At 36.3% G+C, this 20,480-nt stretch overlaps 2 protein-coding genes across 3 annotated transcripts in view; one reads left to right on the forward strand and one right to left on the reverse strand.

The window, feature by feature from the left end:
* Nucleotides 1-3,012: 3,012 nt before the first annotated feature.
* On the forward strand, nucleotides 3,013-12,453 carry PACRGL (PARK2 coregulated like). The gene is made up of 7 exons (XM_019472017.1): nucleotides 3,013-3,159; nucleotides 4,694-4,761; nucleotides 5,840-5,930; nucleotides 7,108-7,242; nucleotides 9,150-9,257; nucleotides 10,278-10,358; nucleotides 12,397-12,453. Exons 1-7 carry the CDS (start codon nucleotides 3,022-3,024, stop codon nucleotides 12,451-12,453), a joined length of 678 nt encoding a protein of 225 aa, XP_019327562.1. The 5' UTR covers nucleotides 3,013-3,021.
* Nucleotides 12,454-15,328: 2,875 nt separating this feature from the next.
* The window catches only part of KCNIP4 (potassium voltage-gated channel interacting protein 4), a 56,890-nt gene continuing 51,738 nt past the window's right edge, over nucleotides 15,329-20,480 (reverse strand). The window contains exon 7 of one of the 2 annotated variants that reach the window (XM_009279128.2): nucleotides 15,329-15,494. In XM_009279128.2, coding sequence (XP_009277403.1) covers nucleotides 15,447-15,494 — 48 coding nt within the window. In that variant the 3' untranslated portion in view covers nucleotides 15,329-15,446. The remainder of the gene's footprint in view (nucleotides 15,495-20,480) is intronic. The other variant, XM_009279127.1, reaches the window with a different exon arrangement.

Here is a 20,480-nt window from a genome sequence, read left to right on the forward strand (position 1 = left end):
GCAGCGGCGCAGCCCCGCAGCGAGCCCTCGGGGCACTGAGCGGCCGCCCTTCCCGAGGGGCCCCTAAGAAAGGGGGGTACCGCTGCCCACCGGCCCGGCGCTCCCCTCTGGCCGCCTTGACCTGGGTTTCCCCCCGAGAGAGTGGGAGCTGTGGGGAGGGGAGAGGGGCCCGAGGAGGGGCGTGCGTGTCCCTCCTTGTCGTCTCGCTGGGTCTTTTGATGTCCCACGGTGTTCGCGAGGGTCGGTCCGGCGGCTCTGCGGTAGCTTGCCGGGGCTTTGCTGTTTGAGCCTCTTGGCGGTGTTAGGGCCTGGTGGGCCCTCACCCTCGGCCCTAGCTGCACTCCGGGAAAGTTGATACTCACCAGGGTAGGAGCAGCCTCGCCTTTAAAATCCTACTTACTTTCATTTCGCCTTTCTTAAGTGACTTCTAGAACCCAAACTCCATCCTCCTTTGAAGGATGTCTTTTAAAGGTGCTTTTTCTATTTCTATTTAAGGATTTCTCTCCTTTGCTTGAAGTCTGTCATCTGCTGCCAGTAGGGCGGTTCACTTCTGTGTTAAGCCTTGTACGTCACTTGTTTGATGCACTACTATACTTCTGCTGTCTGATCTCCCTACAAATGCGTGACTCTCCCAGCTCTTGATTACACAAGACCTTTCATCTTGCTCTGAAGACTGAGACCTCCTTATGAAAAGTCCTTTTTCCACTCTGCCGCCTCCTCCTCTGGCAATACATAGGCGTGTTATCTCAGCTGCATTTTTACAAAACCATTATCACTGTCCTTAACTTCCATCTTTACTTTTGTCCCAACGGGATAATATTGTTCCTGCCTGTTGTCACACCTTTTGTTTTTCACTTTCTCTGATGGTACAACCAGTGACTTTTGAAATGCATCTAGATTTTGTCATTTGGTGAAACCTTAGTAAAGTCCTTAGCATGTATCTTCGTTACTTCTTGGAAGAGAAAAGAATTTGAATATATCTGAATTACTTCTGAATACTTTTCTGAGAAAAATATTTATGTTGTTCATAGCAAGATGACTGTTTGCATTATGAGCAACTGTACATTTCAAAGGCACTGATAGCACTATTTTGTGATATATAATGCTAATGTCAAGAACTTACCTGGTGTTTTTATAGTATAAAACCATTTTGATTCTTATTTTTCTGATAGTTAGAAATGCGTTTTCTAACTCTAATGTGATTAGAGTTTTGTGATAATAAGCTGGGACTTAGAAAATCAGTAAATTTTCTTTCTATGTTACTGTTTGTCTTTTAGGGCTTCAAATTCTTTCTGGTTTTAATGATTTGCATTTTACAAACAAAATAGTTCCCATAAGTGTCATTTAAGTTTTTCTGTGTTCTGAAGAGACTTTTGTCTAATTGTGGGACGTTAGTTCTTCTTTTAAAAAGGCTGTTGCTGGAGTCAGGCCGTATTCTGAAAATGGTAGGAAAGAGAAACCAAGATGTACAGTGGGTGAACTGATTTTAATCACTAGTTCTGATTAAATTATCAGTCAAGAAGTATTGATTTAAACTTTCAATTTTAGTTTTGCTTTGTATGTGTATTTTAGCTAATTTGGTAATCATTACTATATGTTGTTTCTCAACAGTCAGTAAAACTTAGGCGCCACATTTAATTCTTTCTACAAGTCATAAGAACATAGCATATCTACACAAGTGCTGGGGCCTTATCACTTCTTACTAGAAGCAGAAATAATGCTAAAGATTTAGTAGTACCTGACTGGAATTTCAGTACTAAGGAAGGAGGGAAGAATTAGAAGAACCAAGCTAAACAATAAGGACTGCATGTACAAGATTCTGGCAGAGATTAGGGCGGGTGGTTTATAGAGCTGAGGGAGTGGTAGTGTGGCAAAAGAAATCTGCCTCTCTAGTTCATCCTGGTCTCAGTTTTTGGAATTTAATCATGTTGTTGACAAAAACAGGTGTTATCAACTTGCGAAAGGTGATGGCTGGATGGCAAGCTCCCTATTCATCCTTGTGGCAGTGTTTGTTTATATGTATTATTTAACTGGCTTCCTATTGTTTTCATTTCTACATGGTGTCATTTCTTGTTTACTAAAGGAATGTAATTTCTTATTTACTAAATTGTTTTCTCCATCCAGAGCACACCACAGCATAAATTATGGAACATTAATAATATTCAAAACTAGAATTTTCATGCTTTATAATTTTATTAACATTTGAAAGCCCATCTTTTCCCAGGAATAATTTATATTATTCATCATAGTGTCAGGCTTGGTATGTTAAATAGGCAGTAGACTGTTATTTTTATTAGGGACATTTTAACGCAATTACATACATATATAATAACACGTGTAGCTGGTGCATTAACATTTAGAAGATGTGTACCTAAATCAATATTTAAGGATGTATACAGAAAGTTATTTTTACATTCTTTTTAACAAAATACTTTCGTTCTTCTTATTGGAATTCATTTTCTGTGTACTTTCTTTGCTACTTTACAGTTATTTTCTCTTCTCTTATTGATTCTGCTTTGTTTTTTGTGTCCTGAATCTGCTTGCTCTTGTGTTCATTCTTTCGTCCTGGCCATTCCTCAAATCGTTACTGTCTTCTGTTGTAACTCTACCCAACCAGCTTACTTCACTCTGGGCTGTTCTGCTGAGCACTGTATTGCTGCTTGGATTTCTGTAGGATATCCTGAAGGCAGACTGTAGCTAATTTCACTTTTGCTGCAGGTCTCAAAGTACAGAAGTAAAGGGGAGCAGCGCAGGATTAGGAGACGTGTGCATTTGAAAGATGGAGTGACGAAACTGTCAAAATTATCCTGTTCACTTCTTAGTGCACTAGTGCACTTAGTGCGCTGCTTAGTTATAAGAATAAGCATTTCTTTTCTAGTACACTTACTCAGATTTTCTTGATTGATTGTTCATGTCAGTCTTTGGACCCTAGGATTCTAACCCTTGATATTCTGTCACATAGGAATGAAAACTATTTTATGTTTTTAATCTTTTTCTATTCTAGGAAGTAATGTTCTAAGAATGTCATCAGGCATCCAAATAAAACCAAAGACTGCAGTACAGAAAAGTAAGACATCTTCTTTGCCATGTTCTCCAGAACCTGCACTTAAACCACAGCCAAAGCCTAGTGATAAGCTCAATCCTAAAACTATTGATCCGGTATGTATATGTCGTGGCTTTTCTGTTTGTTTGTTTAAAACAGATCTCTTGTTGGAAGAAATTTCCTTACTTTATGAAAAACATGCAGGACATGCTTCTTCTGGTCCTGTTTTGTAAATTGAAACTAAACTTTTGTTATTAATCATACATTCCCTAATTTCTAAGCTCGACGTAACATGTTTATTACTTTTTTAAAAAAGGGGTTTTGGTACAATTGTGGCTTGGATGGTAACTTTTTTGTTTTCCATATACCTTTGCCCTAAAAAGAGATTTAGAAGTAAGACTTAAAAAGGGTTGAGGTTTTTTTGGTTATAAATTTTGTCACCTGCTTCTTCAGAGGAACTGATCTCACTTATGCAATGAAACCAAGAATCAGGTAGCATCTTGAAGATCATCTAGACCTCATAAAATCTAATAAATTAATTGCTAGTGAGCACTACTTGAAACTCCCAAGTACTGTGAATATGTAATACTTTGGGAAGAATTTGAGCTCTCAGGAGAAAACTGGTGAAAGGAGTTGTTTATTTCTCAGAAGTCCTGCGCCTGGAGAACTAGCTTTGAGTGGGTGAATTATAGCTCACAACTGGGCCATATCAGCCAAACAATTAGTAATGTCACAGACTTTTTGGAAAACAAACTAAAGGTGGGAGTGCTTTGGTGAGGTACTAGTTTGCCATAAACAGAGGCTGAATACTTTCATGTGGGCTTTTTTTTTCTTGAAACCTTTTTGCAAGTAGTACAATGACTTAAATAAGCCAAGAAGTCATCAAATCATGCACACAATTTTAACAATGTTAATGTAGGTTCAAACACTCGAAAGATAAAAATTAAGATTCCATGGTATTTCCTGCTATATGCTTTGTGATAAGATGTTTAATCTGGGAAGTAGCATTGAATGATCATGCTAATAAATAATATCATAGTTCATATGCATGAGAAGTATGTATATGATAAGAAACAACTTTGTGCAGGCTTTCCTCCCGTGAAGCTCCTAGTTTCCTTCTCCAGTGAGTCCTTCCTAGATTCTCACCCAATATGAACCTCCCCGCTGATTTCCAGTGCCCTCATATCATCTTGCCCAACAGCTGGCGTTTCTCCCACATCTTGCCACCTTGTACTTTTGTCTATACTCGGATCAAGATGGAATTGGAGTAAATCTGCCTTCTGCATGTTACTAATATAACAACAATAAGAGGATCAAGAAATTGAGAGGTCCTTAATCTGTTAAGGAGAGAATCCATAAGATTTCAGTGTTAAGATTAGCAAGAGAAAATAGAAAAATAAGGGTATTCCATCAGGAGAGCACTGATTCTCCAATATTTATTCATTTTTACAACTTCTTAGCCAGACAATTCTGAAAAGCATTTTTCTGATAAATGTACCAAATGTGTTTTCCACCTTGCAGTTCTTTTTTTAACTAGTTTTATAACTAAGTTTCTTTTTTGGTAAACTGCAGTTTTAACATATTCAAAATAGTTATCAAACATTACTGTTATGAATAAATAATGCTTTTTTTTTTTTTTTGGCCTCACAGTTTGGTGCTCATTCTCGACCACCTTCTGCATTTGCTGCTATATACGCTAAAGGTGGCATTCCTTGCAGGTGTGTTGGTTTTGTTTATTTTTTTTACTAAATACATCATGGTTAGGTAGAATTACACAGATTGAAATACATCTATTCATGTTTGATCTTTTAGTTAGGCTGTTTCATTCCATTCATTTCTGAAAAATTTCTGATACTTAACTCTTTTCAAAGCCGAAAGCAATTTTCCATGTCTTTGAAACTGTCGCCTTTTGGTTCATTTTTTATGCTGTATTAGTACTGAAGCTGTATTTTTAAAGAATAGCTAGGTATTTGCAGATTTGGTTTGCTAAGCCTCTTTCATGAAAGAAGTTGATTTCATCATGTTGTGGTGTTTACTTTTCCCTACTAACAAAGATAATAAAATCAGTGCCATTTTAGTAAGCAGACATCTTGCAGTCTTTTTTTTGTCTGAAGTAAGTAGTATGACAACATTTTCTTGAATATTCCAATTCTGTAGTTGTCAGCAATATCAGGTATTAACAAAACTACTTGTAAGTAATAGGTTGTGGTATTTTAAGTTACTTTTGTCTGTTATGTATTTGCCTAGACAATAAGCACTTTAGTGTTTTGTCAAGTGGATGCAGAATTACTTAACAAAAATTTAAGTAATTGTTATTACATGTATATACGTGTATATAGCCTTTATGTATCTTAGGAGTAACTGATGAATTCCAATATGATTTTCTTTCAGTTTCAACTGATTCCCCCCAATTGTTATTTGAGGAAAATGTTTCTTGTTGTTCAAATTGTTATTTGAGGAAAATGTTTCTTGATATTTATCAAAATAAGTAACTTTGCAAAGGGAGCATCTTCATTATTGGTATGAGAGGCATCTATAATTTTTATTGCTTTTATTTTCTGATTTCTATATAATTGGGAGCAGAATTTTGAAAACTGCCGTATTTGGGACTTACAATAATTGTGCTGTTAAATACCATTATACATTTCACTAAGGAGAGCAGTATGTATTGAAATTGTGTATATAACATTATAATAATATTGCAAAACAGTTGGTGATATATTTGAAGAGAATAGTGTTAGCAATAAATTATATATTATTGTATGTTACTTTGTTAAAAATTTATTCTTTGTACAGGTTAGTGCATGGCTCAGTAAAGCACAGACTGCAATGGGAATGCCTTCCTGAAACTGTGCCCTTTGATCCTCTTCTTGTAACATTGGCAGAGGTAAACTCAATTTTCTTGCAAAGTTAAGCATACAGGATTTCCTAATTGCAGATGGCATTTTGTAACAAGCTAAGCTAGCTTAGACTCACCTACTAGGGAAATATGAAAAAAACATTTGTGAGGATCTTGTATGAATGAAGATGGTCAAGAACATTGCCATTTGTTGTTCTTTAATTAGAGCATTCTGGGAGAGCTAGGTAGAGCTATTTAATCTTCAAGATACTGGCCAAATAGAAGACTGCATCTCAGATTCTCAACTGTTGAATGAAATATTTCAATCCATTTGTGGCTTTGCAGGTTCTTTTGTAAACAAAATTGTTCTAATTCTTTTTGTATATAAAGCTTACCTATTGAAGTAAGAGTGCTCTCCTCAATAAATTGAACTAATACAGTGGAAATAGGATCCTGTAAATAAGTGAAAGAGAAATCTTATACATTATGCCCAGTCTTCTGTTTTCTCAGCATCTTCTGTGACATTTATCACCAAATATGTTTCAGGAGTGTAAATAAATGTTGAATCCAGTGTGGCAGATGGAATAAAGTGCATACTCTAGGTGGCGCTTTTTAAAATTTTTTTTATTATAAAGATTAAACAAAGCTGTCAGTTCCTAAAGAAACTTAGAGCTCCTATTATGGAAAGAAGAAGGACTTCGGCCATAGGGCTTTAAATCTTTGAGTTCTGCCAGTCAGGTCTCCACTAGAAGTGCATATTTGTAGCATCTACAAGTTTTTGGCGTTGCAGGGAGGGGGGTGTGGTCGGGCATGTCTTTCCTTCCATAGTTCACCTTCCCCCCCCCCCCCCCCCCCCCACGGTGAACTAACCAACACTTCAGGGTATGAAAACCACTTACAAATATAGCCTATTCTTGTTCATGGTCTTGTTGAAAAATTACCTTGGGTAGTTAGATTAAAGGTAATGAAGTACAAATATTGATTGAATTGGCAGTATTCATAATGTGAGTTTTAATAGTCAATGTTCCAAAAGAAAAATGAGTAAGAATATTCTGTAAGCAGAGTTGTACTCAATGGCTCCACATGGTGGAGTTAGTGTATTTTATGTTTTGAACTGATGTAACAAAATCTAAACATCATCTTGCTGCTACGTGGAACTTTTTAAATGTGTTTTTGTTTAAAAGAAGACTCACTATTAAGCAAACACGTTTTACATTTGCAACAGGGTCTAAGAGAGACAAAACATCCCTATACATTTGTTTCAAAGGAGGGTTTTAAAGAATTACTTAAGCTTGAAGGTGCTACTGAAAAAGCAATTCCCTTGTTGCCTCGTCTAGTTCCAGTGTTAAAGGCTGCATTGGTATGTCTTACTCTTCATGCAGAGATTTTAATGGGTTTGATTATTTTTTTTCTTTTTTCTTGTGCTGGTGAGGACTGCACGGAAAATATTAATGTGATAAATCTATTGCATGGGCTTTTGGTTTGGGGGGTGGGAATAGTTTCTTTTTCTCATGTTAACCCTGCCTTGGTTTTATTAGCTAAATATGTCTTTAACTGTAAATTCAGATGGGCAGCTCCTTGTATAGCTGTATGACAGTAGTTATGGGCAAATTCTGTGGAAATGTTCTATTAAACATCTCAATATAAGCGGAAATAAGTATATGTATTGGTGGTGGTTTTATATATCCACATAGCATGCAAAAAAAAAAAAAATTGAGGTGAAGTAAAATGGAGATGCGAGAATAAATACTCACCTGTTACATTTAAAAATTCAAAACATGCTACAGAGATAAAACAGAAAAAGCCAATGAGGAAAAGGGAAGAATACAGTTAAAATGTTTGAGGTCGTATTCTTCATTTTTAAAATGTTTTTAACTTTTCTACTCCTTCAGAAAACAGTGAGGTAAAAGTATTGGCCTCAAAGGTAATCTCTTTTGGATCTTTTTCATATCTATCAGAGCCCTTTTCTGGTCAGCTACTTGCTATCCTTCAATCTAGCTGTGTTTCAGTTCTGATTTTATAGAGATGGCTGAAAGTTTGAAAATTCTTTGTGATCTCAGATCAGAGGTGTAATAGAAGATCAGAATTGTGTGTTGTCAGTATCTTTGGTTTAGTTTGGAAGACAAAATTAGGAAAAATATTCTTGTCCATTCTTCCAGTTACTGTTATTAATCTGATAATTTTCATTGTTGCACTGTTTTAGTATAAAGTCTTGTTAAACCTTCTACTACACAAGCAGTCAATGACTTCTAGTTAAAAAACCAAAAACGTTCAGGACCCAAATGTCAGAGTGGAAAAATAACTGTATAAATAAGTCAGGTCAGTATTAGTACAAGAACAATATAAATTGTCATGAATCAATTTCTCTGCTAAAGGAAGAGTGAGGTAACTAAGCCATTAGAGAACTCAGAACTCATAGGAGAACCTTCCCATGGGAGTAATAAAGATGACAAAGCACCCTAGAAGTAGATAAGAGCCTGATAACTGCTGGCAGGTGACAAAGCTGCAGTTGGCAGGGGACTAAATTAGTTGAGCCAGAAAGTCATTGGCTCCTGTGTTTCTCCAACAAAGACAATTATTGTTGTGAATTACATAGAAATTACCCTGAATTCATTACATTTGTAACTAAAATGTTGTCTCTCAATTTCAACATATCCGCATTTGAAGGGCTCTTTCTAATATGCTATGAAGCACTGAAATTGTTGGTGTAGTAAACTGTTTGTTTTGCCTGACGAATTTTTTTATTTCATCAATAGTAAATTATTAGTTTCCTTGTCTCAGAAGAAACGCAAGAGTTTCACTGACATTTTGTGGATACTTTTGATTTCTACTTTAAAAATATACTTACGTTTTTAAATGTTACCTCTAGATACTAATATTCAGTCACATTATACTTGTATTTCTGAACTTGTAACATTGTAACAAGTTCTGACAAATTTTTTTATTTCATCAATAGTAAATTATTAGTTTCCTTGTCTCAGAAGAAACGCAAGAGTTTCACTGACATTTTGTGGATACTTTTGATTTCTACTTTAAAAATATACTTACGTTTTTAAATGTTACCTCTAGATACTAATATTCAGTCACATTATACTTGTATTTCTGAACTTGTAACATTGTAACAAGTTATATATAACTACAGTTGCACGGTAGTTTTAATTTTTAAAAATACTGTACATGATTATAACGTAGAGATTGCAGTTTTGAAGAACTTGTCCATTTGTCTGAATATTACTGACAGCATTTTCTTTTTCCCCCCCTCTGAAGGCTCATTTGGATGATGAAGTATTCAGAAGGGGATTGGATGCTCTAGTTCAACTGAGTGCTGTTGTTGGCCCATCTCTTAATGATCATCTTAAGCATCTACTCACAAATGTAAGTTTTTAATGCTGTAGTAAAAAATCATCTGTATTTTTACGCTGCTTTTGTTGAGATGTTTACTATAATACCTGCACAGATACAGTGGAGGACTCAGCAGTTCCATGAAAAGCATTACTTCATATATTCCTCTGTGTAAGTAAGTCCATCATTCTTTAATAATATGGTGACTTACAAAGTTCTAGCAAGGTCCAAAAACTGTTGTCAACGTAAATTGGAGAATAATGGAAGTATTGTCTCTACTATTTAAAAAAGATCCAGCTTCAAGCCTGACGTGAAATAGATGCTATTTTTTGAAGGGAAGTGTATGTTTATTGCAAAATTAGTTTTGCATTTTAAGTGTCAGTATTTTAAAAAATCTGTGAAAGTTTCAATAAATTAACATAAGCAAATATTCCCACTTCTTTCAGATGGGAATTCTGCTCAAGGAAGTTTTCACTAAATAAACTTAGAGTGGGATTGTAGAAAGTATTTTTATACTGAGTCCTTCTGTAGGCATCCTTCCTCTGTCATGGCTTTTCATGGTTTTGTTTAGCCTGCTTCCAAACTGCACTTTTACAGCAAAATAAAAGGACCTTTAGACATCCAATGCAGAAGAGAAAAATTGCAGTAGGTTTTTTTTAAAGTATTTCCACTGTAATAAATCTCTCTCAGTGCACATGAAAAATGCGTTAACTTTTCATGTGGACAGCACTTCAAGAATGACTTTTTTTTTTAAAGTTGATACCTCTTTAAAATTTGTTTGCTAAAAGAAAAAAAAATTAAATAAGTATTTTTTTGGCTAACAGTTGAGCCACCTTTGAATTTAAGTTTCTCATTGGTTTCCATTTTATTCCTTTTGCCTTGACTGAGTTCCATACTTTGACACCAGTTACAAGCTATAAAGTGATGTTTCTTTTTGGTTTTATTTTTCCAAAGACAAGGTGAAATAAAATAATAAAATAGAATTATATTGGCCTCTTTGCATATATTGTACTATATTGTGCAACAAACCTTTTTATTTTGCTTTTCCAATAGCTTTCAAGGAGATTAATGGATAAGAAATTTAGAGAAAAAATTACTGTTGCTCTACAAAAGTTGGAGCAATATGGTGGAAAGGTGAGTTGGCCAGATGATTATTCTGTAATCTGCACATTTGAATGCAACTTTGCCAAAACAACTTCCATCTCTGGCTTTCAGATTAAGAACCCCATTCTGAAAACTACTTATTTTCACATGTCACAGCTATCCATATTGCATAAAACATAGGATTTTGCACTGTGGCAATCAGCAGAGTTGTGTTCCAGTCCGTAGTAAAATAGTTGTTTTAGTCTGTTTGACATTGAGTGGTAACAGAAATGACATTAAATCTCTGGGTAATCCATATTCTGACAGTTAGGTTGTCTCCCATTTTTTTTATCTATATCTCCCACTTTTCATTTGTATTCTCCATTGTTTTAAACTCTGAGCGGGAAATACAGGAGTATTTCTCAGAAAAATATTCCAAGGGATCCATACCTCCATAAGAAGCTGCATGGCTGGACTCTTACAGCACAGCACACCAAGCCCCATTCAGGAGAACTCTTTTTGGGAGCAAGCATGCATCTATGTGGATCCCTACCCATGATATTTGCTTGGAATATTTTATTGTCCTTGGTGGGAAGCTTATGCGGACTTAGTGGTTAGAGTTACTCGCTGTTCTTTCTTGAAAATTCTCCATTTCTCTAGAAAGCCTCAGCTGGACTCTTACAGCACAGCACACCAAGCCCCATTCAGGAGAACTCTTTTTGGGAGCAAGCATGCATCTATGTGGATCCCTACCCATGATATTTGCTTGGAATATTTTATTGTCCTTGGTGGGAAGCTTATGCGGACTTAGTGGTTAGAGTTACTCGCTGTTCTTTCTTGAAAATTCTCCATTTCTCTAGAAAGCCTGAATTTTTTTTCCAGGGTTTGAACTGATGTGACAAAGGGGTTAGTTGCGTAGGGTAAGATCCAGGATGCCTAATGTAAGTCCTTATTCCAAGTTGGGCATTGCAGTACTTAGAAGGTACATGCTTATGCTGAGTAAAGCATGTGAGCTTCTTGTACAGACCATAGGGTAGGCTGGGTGCCTATGAAGAGTGATCCAGGAATTCACCAAATGTCAACTAGTAAATAGCTTCTGGCCCCTTCGGGAGTATTGACACCTGACTCAGGCTGAATATTTGTCTTGCTTCGATATGCCTGGGATGCAGGCTTCGTGTTCCTTTTTCTGAGCCTAAATACCTTTCTCAACAGGATTTACTCTTGCTAAAAGATACCTTTTGCTGTTATTGATGATGCCTGCCCATTCCCACTAATAGCTTAGTGTTTAGGTCACTTACCGAGGAAATCAGATACTCACATTCCAGCCCACCCTGGTTAACCTGGTTAGATCTGCAATTGCTATAAAGGAAAAAATGCTTTAAGTAATAGACAGCAGAGTATTCTGCTGCTGAACATTCTGTTGCCATTTTTTGTTGTACTGTACATTGTGCAGAAAGGAGGAGAGAAGAAAAGGTGAGAGAGTATGGGCTTGGATATTCATCTAGAAGAGAAAATATTTGCTTTCTTGACCCTATGAACACTTGCATATATTCTATTAAATGGTCATTGGTAAAGAATAGGAATAACCTAAAGGCCATAAATATAGGTCTACCAGTTCTGAGCTTGTGTGCCTTAATCAATAGGCACCCAAATAATCAGTAGCCACCACTTTTTTTTGTGTGTGTGTTCATATTCCTTTAAGGGCAGTAGCAGTGTTCGTATTACAGACTTGAAAAACATCATGACAAATAAAGAAGCATGACAGGTTTTTTTATTTATATGTAGGGAGACAAGAAAAGGAAAATTATGTCTCATCTTGATGTTCTGAAAATTTAGGTTTAGATAATGTAACTAATCCAGTGAATCATTAACCTCTAATTCTTCTGTCTGTCCCCTGATTTTTTTGTAGTCTTAGCTGTTTTGCAATTAGGTCTTTCTGCCTGTCTTTTAAAAATACTGCAATAAGATAAAGCATAAAACTGGAAACAAACTCAATTGTATAGTTTCATATAGAGACTATATGAATACTCACATATGTAGTGCCTAGTGCTCCTTAGTTTGATTAAATTTGTTTTATTTTCATCAACAGGCAACTGTGGCTATCATCAAATCTAAAATTCCAACCTATTGTTCTATCTCCTCTTGATCAAGAAAACTGTAGTGATTTGTACTGTAAGGTGGAGTTTGGAAAGAAACTGCCTGTGAACATCACTGACATGTATTTGGGTATGATATATTGTCTTAAAATAATGACAATTCATCAGTATGATGGAGAGTGGGAAAAGTCCTGCCAGTTTGTGAATATGTAATTATGGAAGACTATTTAAAATAATTCTCTCTGTATTGGCTGATTTTTGCACATGCATTGTACTTAAAATGACATTGACTAATTTGCTATTATTTCAAAAGCAGAGTAAATATTGACTCTTATTTTGTTGTAAATTACAATTTCCTTTAATAGATCTGCAGTGCTTAATATGTTTTGTACATTTGTGTGATGCAAAATAATTTGGCTGTAATTACTTAAATAGTAACTAACTTGGTGTTAAATTACATATGTATGCCCGCTTTTGAAACACATAACTTAATTTGTGCCACAGGCACAGATGGATGCAGTTTGGGTTCATCAGGACTTACTGGGTTAGATGTAGAACTATGAGAATTCATCCAGACTTCTTGAGAGTCAGTTTTTAAAGGTATGAAGCTGAGCACGCTAAACAGGTAGCATAAGGTGCAAAACTGAACTTGCTCAGTGCATTCTCAGCACATTGCTTTGAGAAGCTGGAGAGGCTCTGGAGAATACAGTGCAGAGGCATCAGGTTGCTCCATACAGCCACAGCCTAGATTTTGCTCAACTAATTAGTTCCAGTTAGCTTTGGGCCTACTGAATGTGAGCTAGATGTAGGAGGCAACTCTGGAGTATTTACACCATGCTCCCTTTGCATTGAGTTCCATAATGCCACAGATATGCTTGGGACTAGCTTGTGAATTCAGCTCCAGACAAGCTAATAAACTTCTGAATGTGGAAGCTATGAAAAAAAATATGACTTAAAGGCAATAAAAAGATCGCAGAAGCCAGCTTACCTGGCTGTCAAGCCTTGTAGGGTGCAGCGTTTGTCCATGAATGTATTTGAACTTGATTGAAAAATAATTCCTACCAGGTCTTGTAATAAATACTGTTCAGGGTTCATGTTGTTGTGGGTATTCGAGTAACTCTGAGGGAGAGCTGACTGAAGTAACAAAATTTGCCATAGGACCTTTTCCCCTGAGGAAAATTCAGTTCTGGAATTTAAAGTTGTTGGAAGGGGATTTTTTTGGTCATCAAAAGATGCTGTTGCATAGGCATAAAAAAAGTCTGTTATATGAAAGCAATTTCAGAATTTTTGGAAAATTACCACTGCTTGGCTAAATTAAATTTACTTCAGGACTGTGCTAAGATCTCTGCTGAGATCAGAACTGTGCTAAGTCAAGATACATGTTTTTAAGCTTTTTTTAAAAAATTAATGTTGTTGACAAACATGTTCAATTTGAAGAAATACAAGTATTTGTTTAACAACTCCAAAAAATGGATCATGCTGCTTGTTTTTCTTCATGTTTACTTTATTTTTTTTTTTTTACAAAATGTGCACATTTAGTTTACACAAACACGCTACAGCAGATTTCAGGTGTACATGTATTGTACTACTCTTATCCTACACTGGTGATAGCAGAGCAGCCTTCAACATGCCTCTAACATCCCATCTCTACACCAGAATAGATACCTGATTTATTTTTGCAAAAGAATGCTTGCAACATTCTTTCTACTTCATTAATCCCCTTTCTGCAGCAATGTCACAATGAAGAGTGGCCTATCTCTGATAGCATTTCACATATTTTGAAGTATTGGCATAAACTCTGTGGACAATATATCTTAAAAATTACATGGATGGGGGGCAGTATTATATTTTAGGTACATACTTTTTTGAGAAAAATCTTTCTAGGTTCAGAATGAAGGTAGCTCCAATCTTAATGAAGCAATGATCCTAAAAAAATGTAATGCAGTTATCACATATAGATGATATTATATAGCTAAAGTTTCCAACTTTTTCCTGGTTCTGTCTCCTAATTAAAGATATTACAAAAAGCTGAAACAGATGTTAGCCTCTCTAGCAGATACTAGTAGTAGATGTCACTACATAGTGATATTCATTCTGAGCACTGAGGTGGGATGGAATTTTCAAAAGAAGTTCATGCCTTTTTCTTCATTAAAGGCAGAAAGACGTGTACTCATGAAAACAGTGTTAGGATCCAGTTAAGGTTTCTTCATGAAAAATTCGAAGTCAGAAGATCCTTAATTTTAGGCAAAGAACTTCGTGGACACATCCAAGAAGAATTAGAAATACAGTATGTAAGACTCCTTGGTACTCACGTCATGAAAACTTAAATGCAGATTTACTAGATAAGTGTGATTGATAGAAGCTTACTTGTATTTGTTAGGGAGTAATGTACCTATAAGCATTTCTTTTTCTGTTCTATAACAGTTCTTCCTCTCAAGTTATCTATTTTGTTAGGTTGGTTTGTTTGTTTGTTTTTTTAAGAGAAAAGCAAGTCAAAGCTGGAAGGCAATTGCAGCAAGATGTGCATTGCACATTGATTATAGCACTTTAACTCAAAGTAGTATTCAAAAAATGAGGACTACACCATACAAATGTGAGAAGAAAATACATGGCAATGCCTCTGTATAAATTAGAAGCTAAGATTTAAGAAATACACTCAAACACCTGGAGCTTAATCCAGTACAAATGAGTAGCAAAACTAAGAGTATTTATTTAACCTCCTTGTGATAGTATCTATTTTATCTAGAGGCTAGAATGATAATAAAGCTGCATAACGTCGGGTCTTATTTTGTTTGGGTTTGGAGTAAAAACGTGACTTTTCAGAACAATCTTATTAACTAAGTAGCCACTGTTGAAATGCTAAATTGTATAATTTAGAAAGTTTTTTTTGGGGAAAAGTTTATACTAAAAAATTTCTTTGTATAATACATGTCTCAGTGTAAAGCTGAGTAATTTTATTTATGATAAAGCGGGAAATCCATCTTTTAGATAATGTTGCAGAATAGCTCGTATTTGTCCATTAGTTGTAGACCTAATGTCTTCATTAAATCACATTTTCAAAGAGTTGCATGGATCGCATTATATTCTCATCCTGTAAAAAAGACAACAAAAAAACCAAAAATCATACACCATTACAAATGTAGTTGGCAAATATCTATAGTGAAATTGGGTAGAACTAACTGTATTTTAGTTAATGACAATGTTATTTTTCAGCTTGTTTGGCAGAAGCAGAAAAAGGCTGTTAATGGATCTATGCTCAAGTAGATTTTTGTATATATTAATTAAACCAAACTATTCTGTCAAGAATTCAATAACATGTTAAGAAAATTAAGTCTGCAGTATTTCAGAGGTTATAAGTTTATATCCGGTATAACAAAATACATATAGACAATAAATACTCAAGGAATAATTGTTGTATCTGAAGTGTGAATCCATACATGGAATTGCTAGTCCTGTGTATCATACACAAGGAGCCTTTTTGCAATTCTAGGGCATCCTATTGCATAGCTAGGGATGACTCTAAAATAAAATAGATTTAAGTGTGCATCTTTGTCTGAACTGAAGAATCAGTCAATTCCACAAACATCACCGCAACGCTCTTTGACTCCTCAGCTCAGACTTTGTGTGTGTTCACAGTGAAAGATGTTGACTGCTTTCCAAAGCTACTTCTGCTTTCTGACTGCTTTGCATTAGGTAGGTAACAAAACCTTTGACTTCCTAGTTTTGCATAATGCTTACTGATGCATCACTCTGTACTCCAATTTTTATCAGTAAATAACTCTCAGCACGTCAGTCAGGGAAAAAATAATTTTTTTGTAACATTTACCTTTCAGTGTATAGAAGAAAAAATTTACTTGTAGTAGCCCATATTTGGTGGCGCTTCTGGATTAACAGTTGGTTGCACAATACAATATATATACAATACAAGAGTATATAACATGCTCATTTAGCATTTGCTGGTCTCCACTGTAATGATCCTCTTTTTTAATCTGAATGTACACCACTTAGTACTTTCTTGAGAGACAATCTAGCCACCTTTAATTCTAGTGAATAAAAAGACTAAATTTGATAGAATATTTTAGGAAGTTTCATGAGAGAGGCATATATATACTACAAGAGTATATAACATGCTCATTTAGCATTTGCTGGTCTCCACTGTAATGATCCTCTTTTTTAATCTGAATGTACACCACTTAGTACTTTCTTGAGAGACAATCTAGCCACCTTTAATTCTAGTGAATAAAAAGACTAAATTTGATAGAATATTTTAGGAAGTTTCATGAGAGAGGCATAAAACCCCCACTTCTTAGAAAGATTATCTCATACTGTTCTCCACTACTGATAGGTATGTAGGCTTTCTGTACATTAATGTTCCAATAACACATGATCAGTATCAATTTCCAGTTAAATTATTCACTGTTCAGTCTAGTGGGTGATTTGCTTTGTAGAAAATGACAAGTCTGAATAATTTTCTTAATTTATGTTATGAAACATGCACAGTGGGGTTTTCATCTTTGATTCCGTATGTCATCTCAAGTGATGTTGCTGTGAGAAGTGATCTGCGCACTATTTTGTGCTGTTAAACTAACTTATGAAAGCAATGATACGTAATTTCAAAAAAATCTGTTTTGTAGGTTAATGCTTAAACAGTTTGTGTAGGAAACTTACTATATTAAATTACTGGAAATTAAAATAAACTCACTTTTTCCCACTGCATTGTTTTGAAACGTTAATATAGCATTGAAGATCACTTACTAATGTAAGGTTAAAGTTTGGTTTAACTGGAATCATTTGTCATTTAATTATGTACAAATGCTTTTGTATATACATTGGCAACTAAGCTCAGCAAATGTGCAAAGCAAACGTTCTTAATTTAGAAACAGTGTTTTGACACTTCCTACCAATTTTCTAATTTACGTGTCATCATCACTAATGAAACTAGTAGTTTTCTAAAATCAGCTCCGTATTTCTGAAGTTTGCTGTTTCTATACAGAAGACTTCCAAATGCCCCTCCTTTAGTCAGTCAAATGGGAAGAGTCTTTATGAGAAAATATAGCTTTGTCATAATATTTGGAACATGGTGACTGTTAGTAGCTTTTTTTTCCATCTTCAAAAAAAAAAAAAGCAGATGCTTGCATTAGAATTCTTTGGCAAGTGTATCTTTCTCATTTGCCTCTCTTTTTCAGTACATTTTTCTAAACAGTTTTTCATAATAGATCAGGGGAATCAGGTCATACACATTCCCTGTCCAAGATAGAGGGAGGATGAGGGGAAGCACCTTTGCTGTCCTCACTTAACTGTGGGCAAAGGTAGGTCCTTATACCCAGTGACCAGAGAAGACCATGCTCAAAGCCTGAAAGCTCGGTGATTCCCTACGTAACTGCTTAACATTTTGTGAACGGACAGGCCAATTTGCATTGGGACTGTGAATTAAGAGTCTTGAACTTGCTGTATACCTCAGGCTGTACAGTGCTACTGCATTGATAGTTTTGCCAAACCAGTATTCAGTACAAGGAGGTGATTTTAAAAAAGGCATATGCATGTATAATGAGTGTTTAAGAACACACCAGAGGCTCTTGATGCTACAAAAAAATCTCAGGAACCTATCCCAGGAACCTGAAGCAGAGCCTCTGTATTCAGATATGCTCTGCTGTGTTCCTTCTTGCTCTTAAAGTAAGCATGCCATGCTTTCCTTAGTTATGACAACACACCAGTAAAAGGGATGTGCTTCTAAGACCCACTAATTTGTCTTCCAACTCAGAGGAATGGCAGTTCTCAGAGGCTGGCAACTGTTGCCCGAGAGACCATTCAAAGAAAAGGCTCCTGCAGCCTTTCCCTAGCAGAACAGGCTTCTAGTCTGTTTTAAGATGCAGGCTGGAGGGGATCTGAGCTTTAGAGTTTGGTTGAGGGTTTTTTGTAGTGCTTGTCTCTTGGCACGGTTTTGACTTTAATCTCACAGCTTGAGCTGGAACCTCGGGGCTGGCAAACATATCCACTGTATACCTTTAGCATGTATTTTCAGGTGTACCAGATGCTGGCTGCCATATCCATCAATGGGCATTCCCATTCCAAGGTCTGAGGTACAGTCATTTCTTACGCAAACTGGCAGGGAAGGTTTTGAGCAGATGTGGTTTAACATCAGCCTTAATGCCAAAGGAGGGTTTGTAGATGAGAAAGCCACCATAGCTGTTACAGCCTAGGGAGCAGCAGGAGCACCCGTCCTGAATGTCCTGATCCTGGTAAACCAAAGGTAACAGTAGAACTAGCAGTGGTCTAGAGGGAGGGCCAAGGGTGATTAAAGGTGTGGACTGGTTTCCCTAGGAGGAAAAATTGAATAAATGAGTATTTTACAGCTTGGTAAAGAGATACTGAATGAAGGGCAACAGCAATAACCACTGTTTTTCCATAACACAAGAACATATGGAAAACAAAAATATTGCATGGCAGGTCTAGAACACAGGCAGATTTACTACAGGAGGGATCACAGGATCATTTAATTTTGCTTTTGGCATCGTTAAATGCTCATGAAAGGTGAGACTCCTCGCTCCTGGAGTGATGTGACTCACTGCATGCTGAGGAAAGAAAGGAACCTGAACCTCGCCTTTTTAGATCAGTCTCGTACCCATTAGGATATTTAAAAATGGTTTTCCTACGGCTGTGTCTTAAAAGGAAGCGGCCACTACTGTCCTGTGTGAAAAATGTAATCCTGAAAAGGCTGAAGCCACGTTAACTCCTGAATCAAGTTTCTTGAAGGCCTTGGGTTGAATCGTAACCCCAATTCTCATTTCTGAAACCAAATCTTGATATAAACATGAATTACACATTTTGCAGCCCAGAGGTCTTAATAGAAGAACAGGTCTTAGTAGGTAGAGAGACAAAAAATTAGGCAGCGAGATACATTTTGTATCAAAAAACATTGCCACCTTTGAAGTTAAAAGCAAGTGAAGGTGAGGTAAGTGGCAAGATGAGAACAGTGTCTCTGTCATGTAACAGTTTAGAGAGCATCTCTCACATGTATTCTGAATACTCAGAAGAGGTAAATAAGAAATTTTCTAACAGAACTGAGAAACTGTGAATCACATTGGAAAAGGAGAGCAGGCAATTCCCTACTGAAGGTACTAATTTTCTTTGTAAATGAATCACTCAGCCCATCACCATAATGGCTGTCATATCCAGATTAATCTTTAATTTAATTTCCAGAACTCTGCAGACCTCAGCCGGGAAGTAAATCTCATCTCTGTTTCTGACGATCACTCAGCTTTAGCAGAGCAAATGCCTTTCATTCGTATTGAACAAGACTGACAAGCTAGAACTACGGTCAATGCAATAGAGCACTGCCAACAGATAAGACACAATACCCATTGCTAAGGATATATACAGCCACAGTTAGAAGAGCTGTTGTCTTTCTTTCATCCACCAAAATCAGTAGATTAATATCAGAGGGTCACTTACTAGATAGCTGTGCTCATGAGAGCAATCCCAAAGAATGACTACAAATGCATATAAAAATTTATCAATTCTAGAGCATCTTTGCTATTTCCTGTTCAGCTTTCCCTATTCCATATGGTTATAAATCTGTCACTCACTAGCTGCATTTATCTTGCTAGTCTTGTTCTCTCCTGTCTCTTGTCTACTACTCTTTTCTTGGTATAGGAGATAAGCAATACACAAAGGCTATATTGTTGGTCTGTGTCGGCTTTGTATTAACCAGTCAGCCTGGACAAGGCTGAGGTATCAACAGAACGCTACTATGATTCCGTATATCTCACTGTAACAAATAGCGTTGGTTTGTCCTGGTTTCGGCTGGGATAGAGTTAATTTCCTTCCTAGTAGCTGGTACAGTGCTGTGTTTTGGATTTAGGGTGAGAACAATGTTGATAACACACCGATCTTTTAGTTGTTGCTAGGTAATGCTTACACTAGTCAAGGACTTTTCAGCTTCCCATGCTCTACCGACTGAGAAGGCTGGAGGTGCACAAGAAGCTGGGAGGGGGCACAGCCAGGACAGCTGTCCCAAACTGGCCAAAGGGACATTCCAAACCATGGGACGTCATGCTCAGTACATAAACTGGGGGAA

The sequence above is a fragment of the Aptenodytes forsteri genome, unplaced genomic scaffold (assembly GCF_000699145.1).
Source record: "Aptenodytes forsteri isolate BGI_AS27 unplaced genomic scaffold, ASM69914v1 Scaffold242, whole genome shotgun sequence".
NCBI classification, from domain to species: domain Eukaryota; kingdom Metazoa; phylum Chordata; class Aves; order Sphenisciformes; family Spheniscidae; genus Aptenodytes; species Aptenodytes forsteri.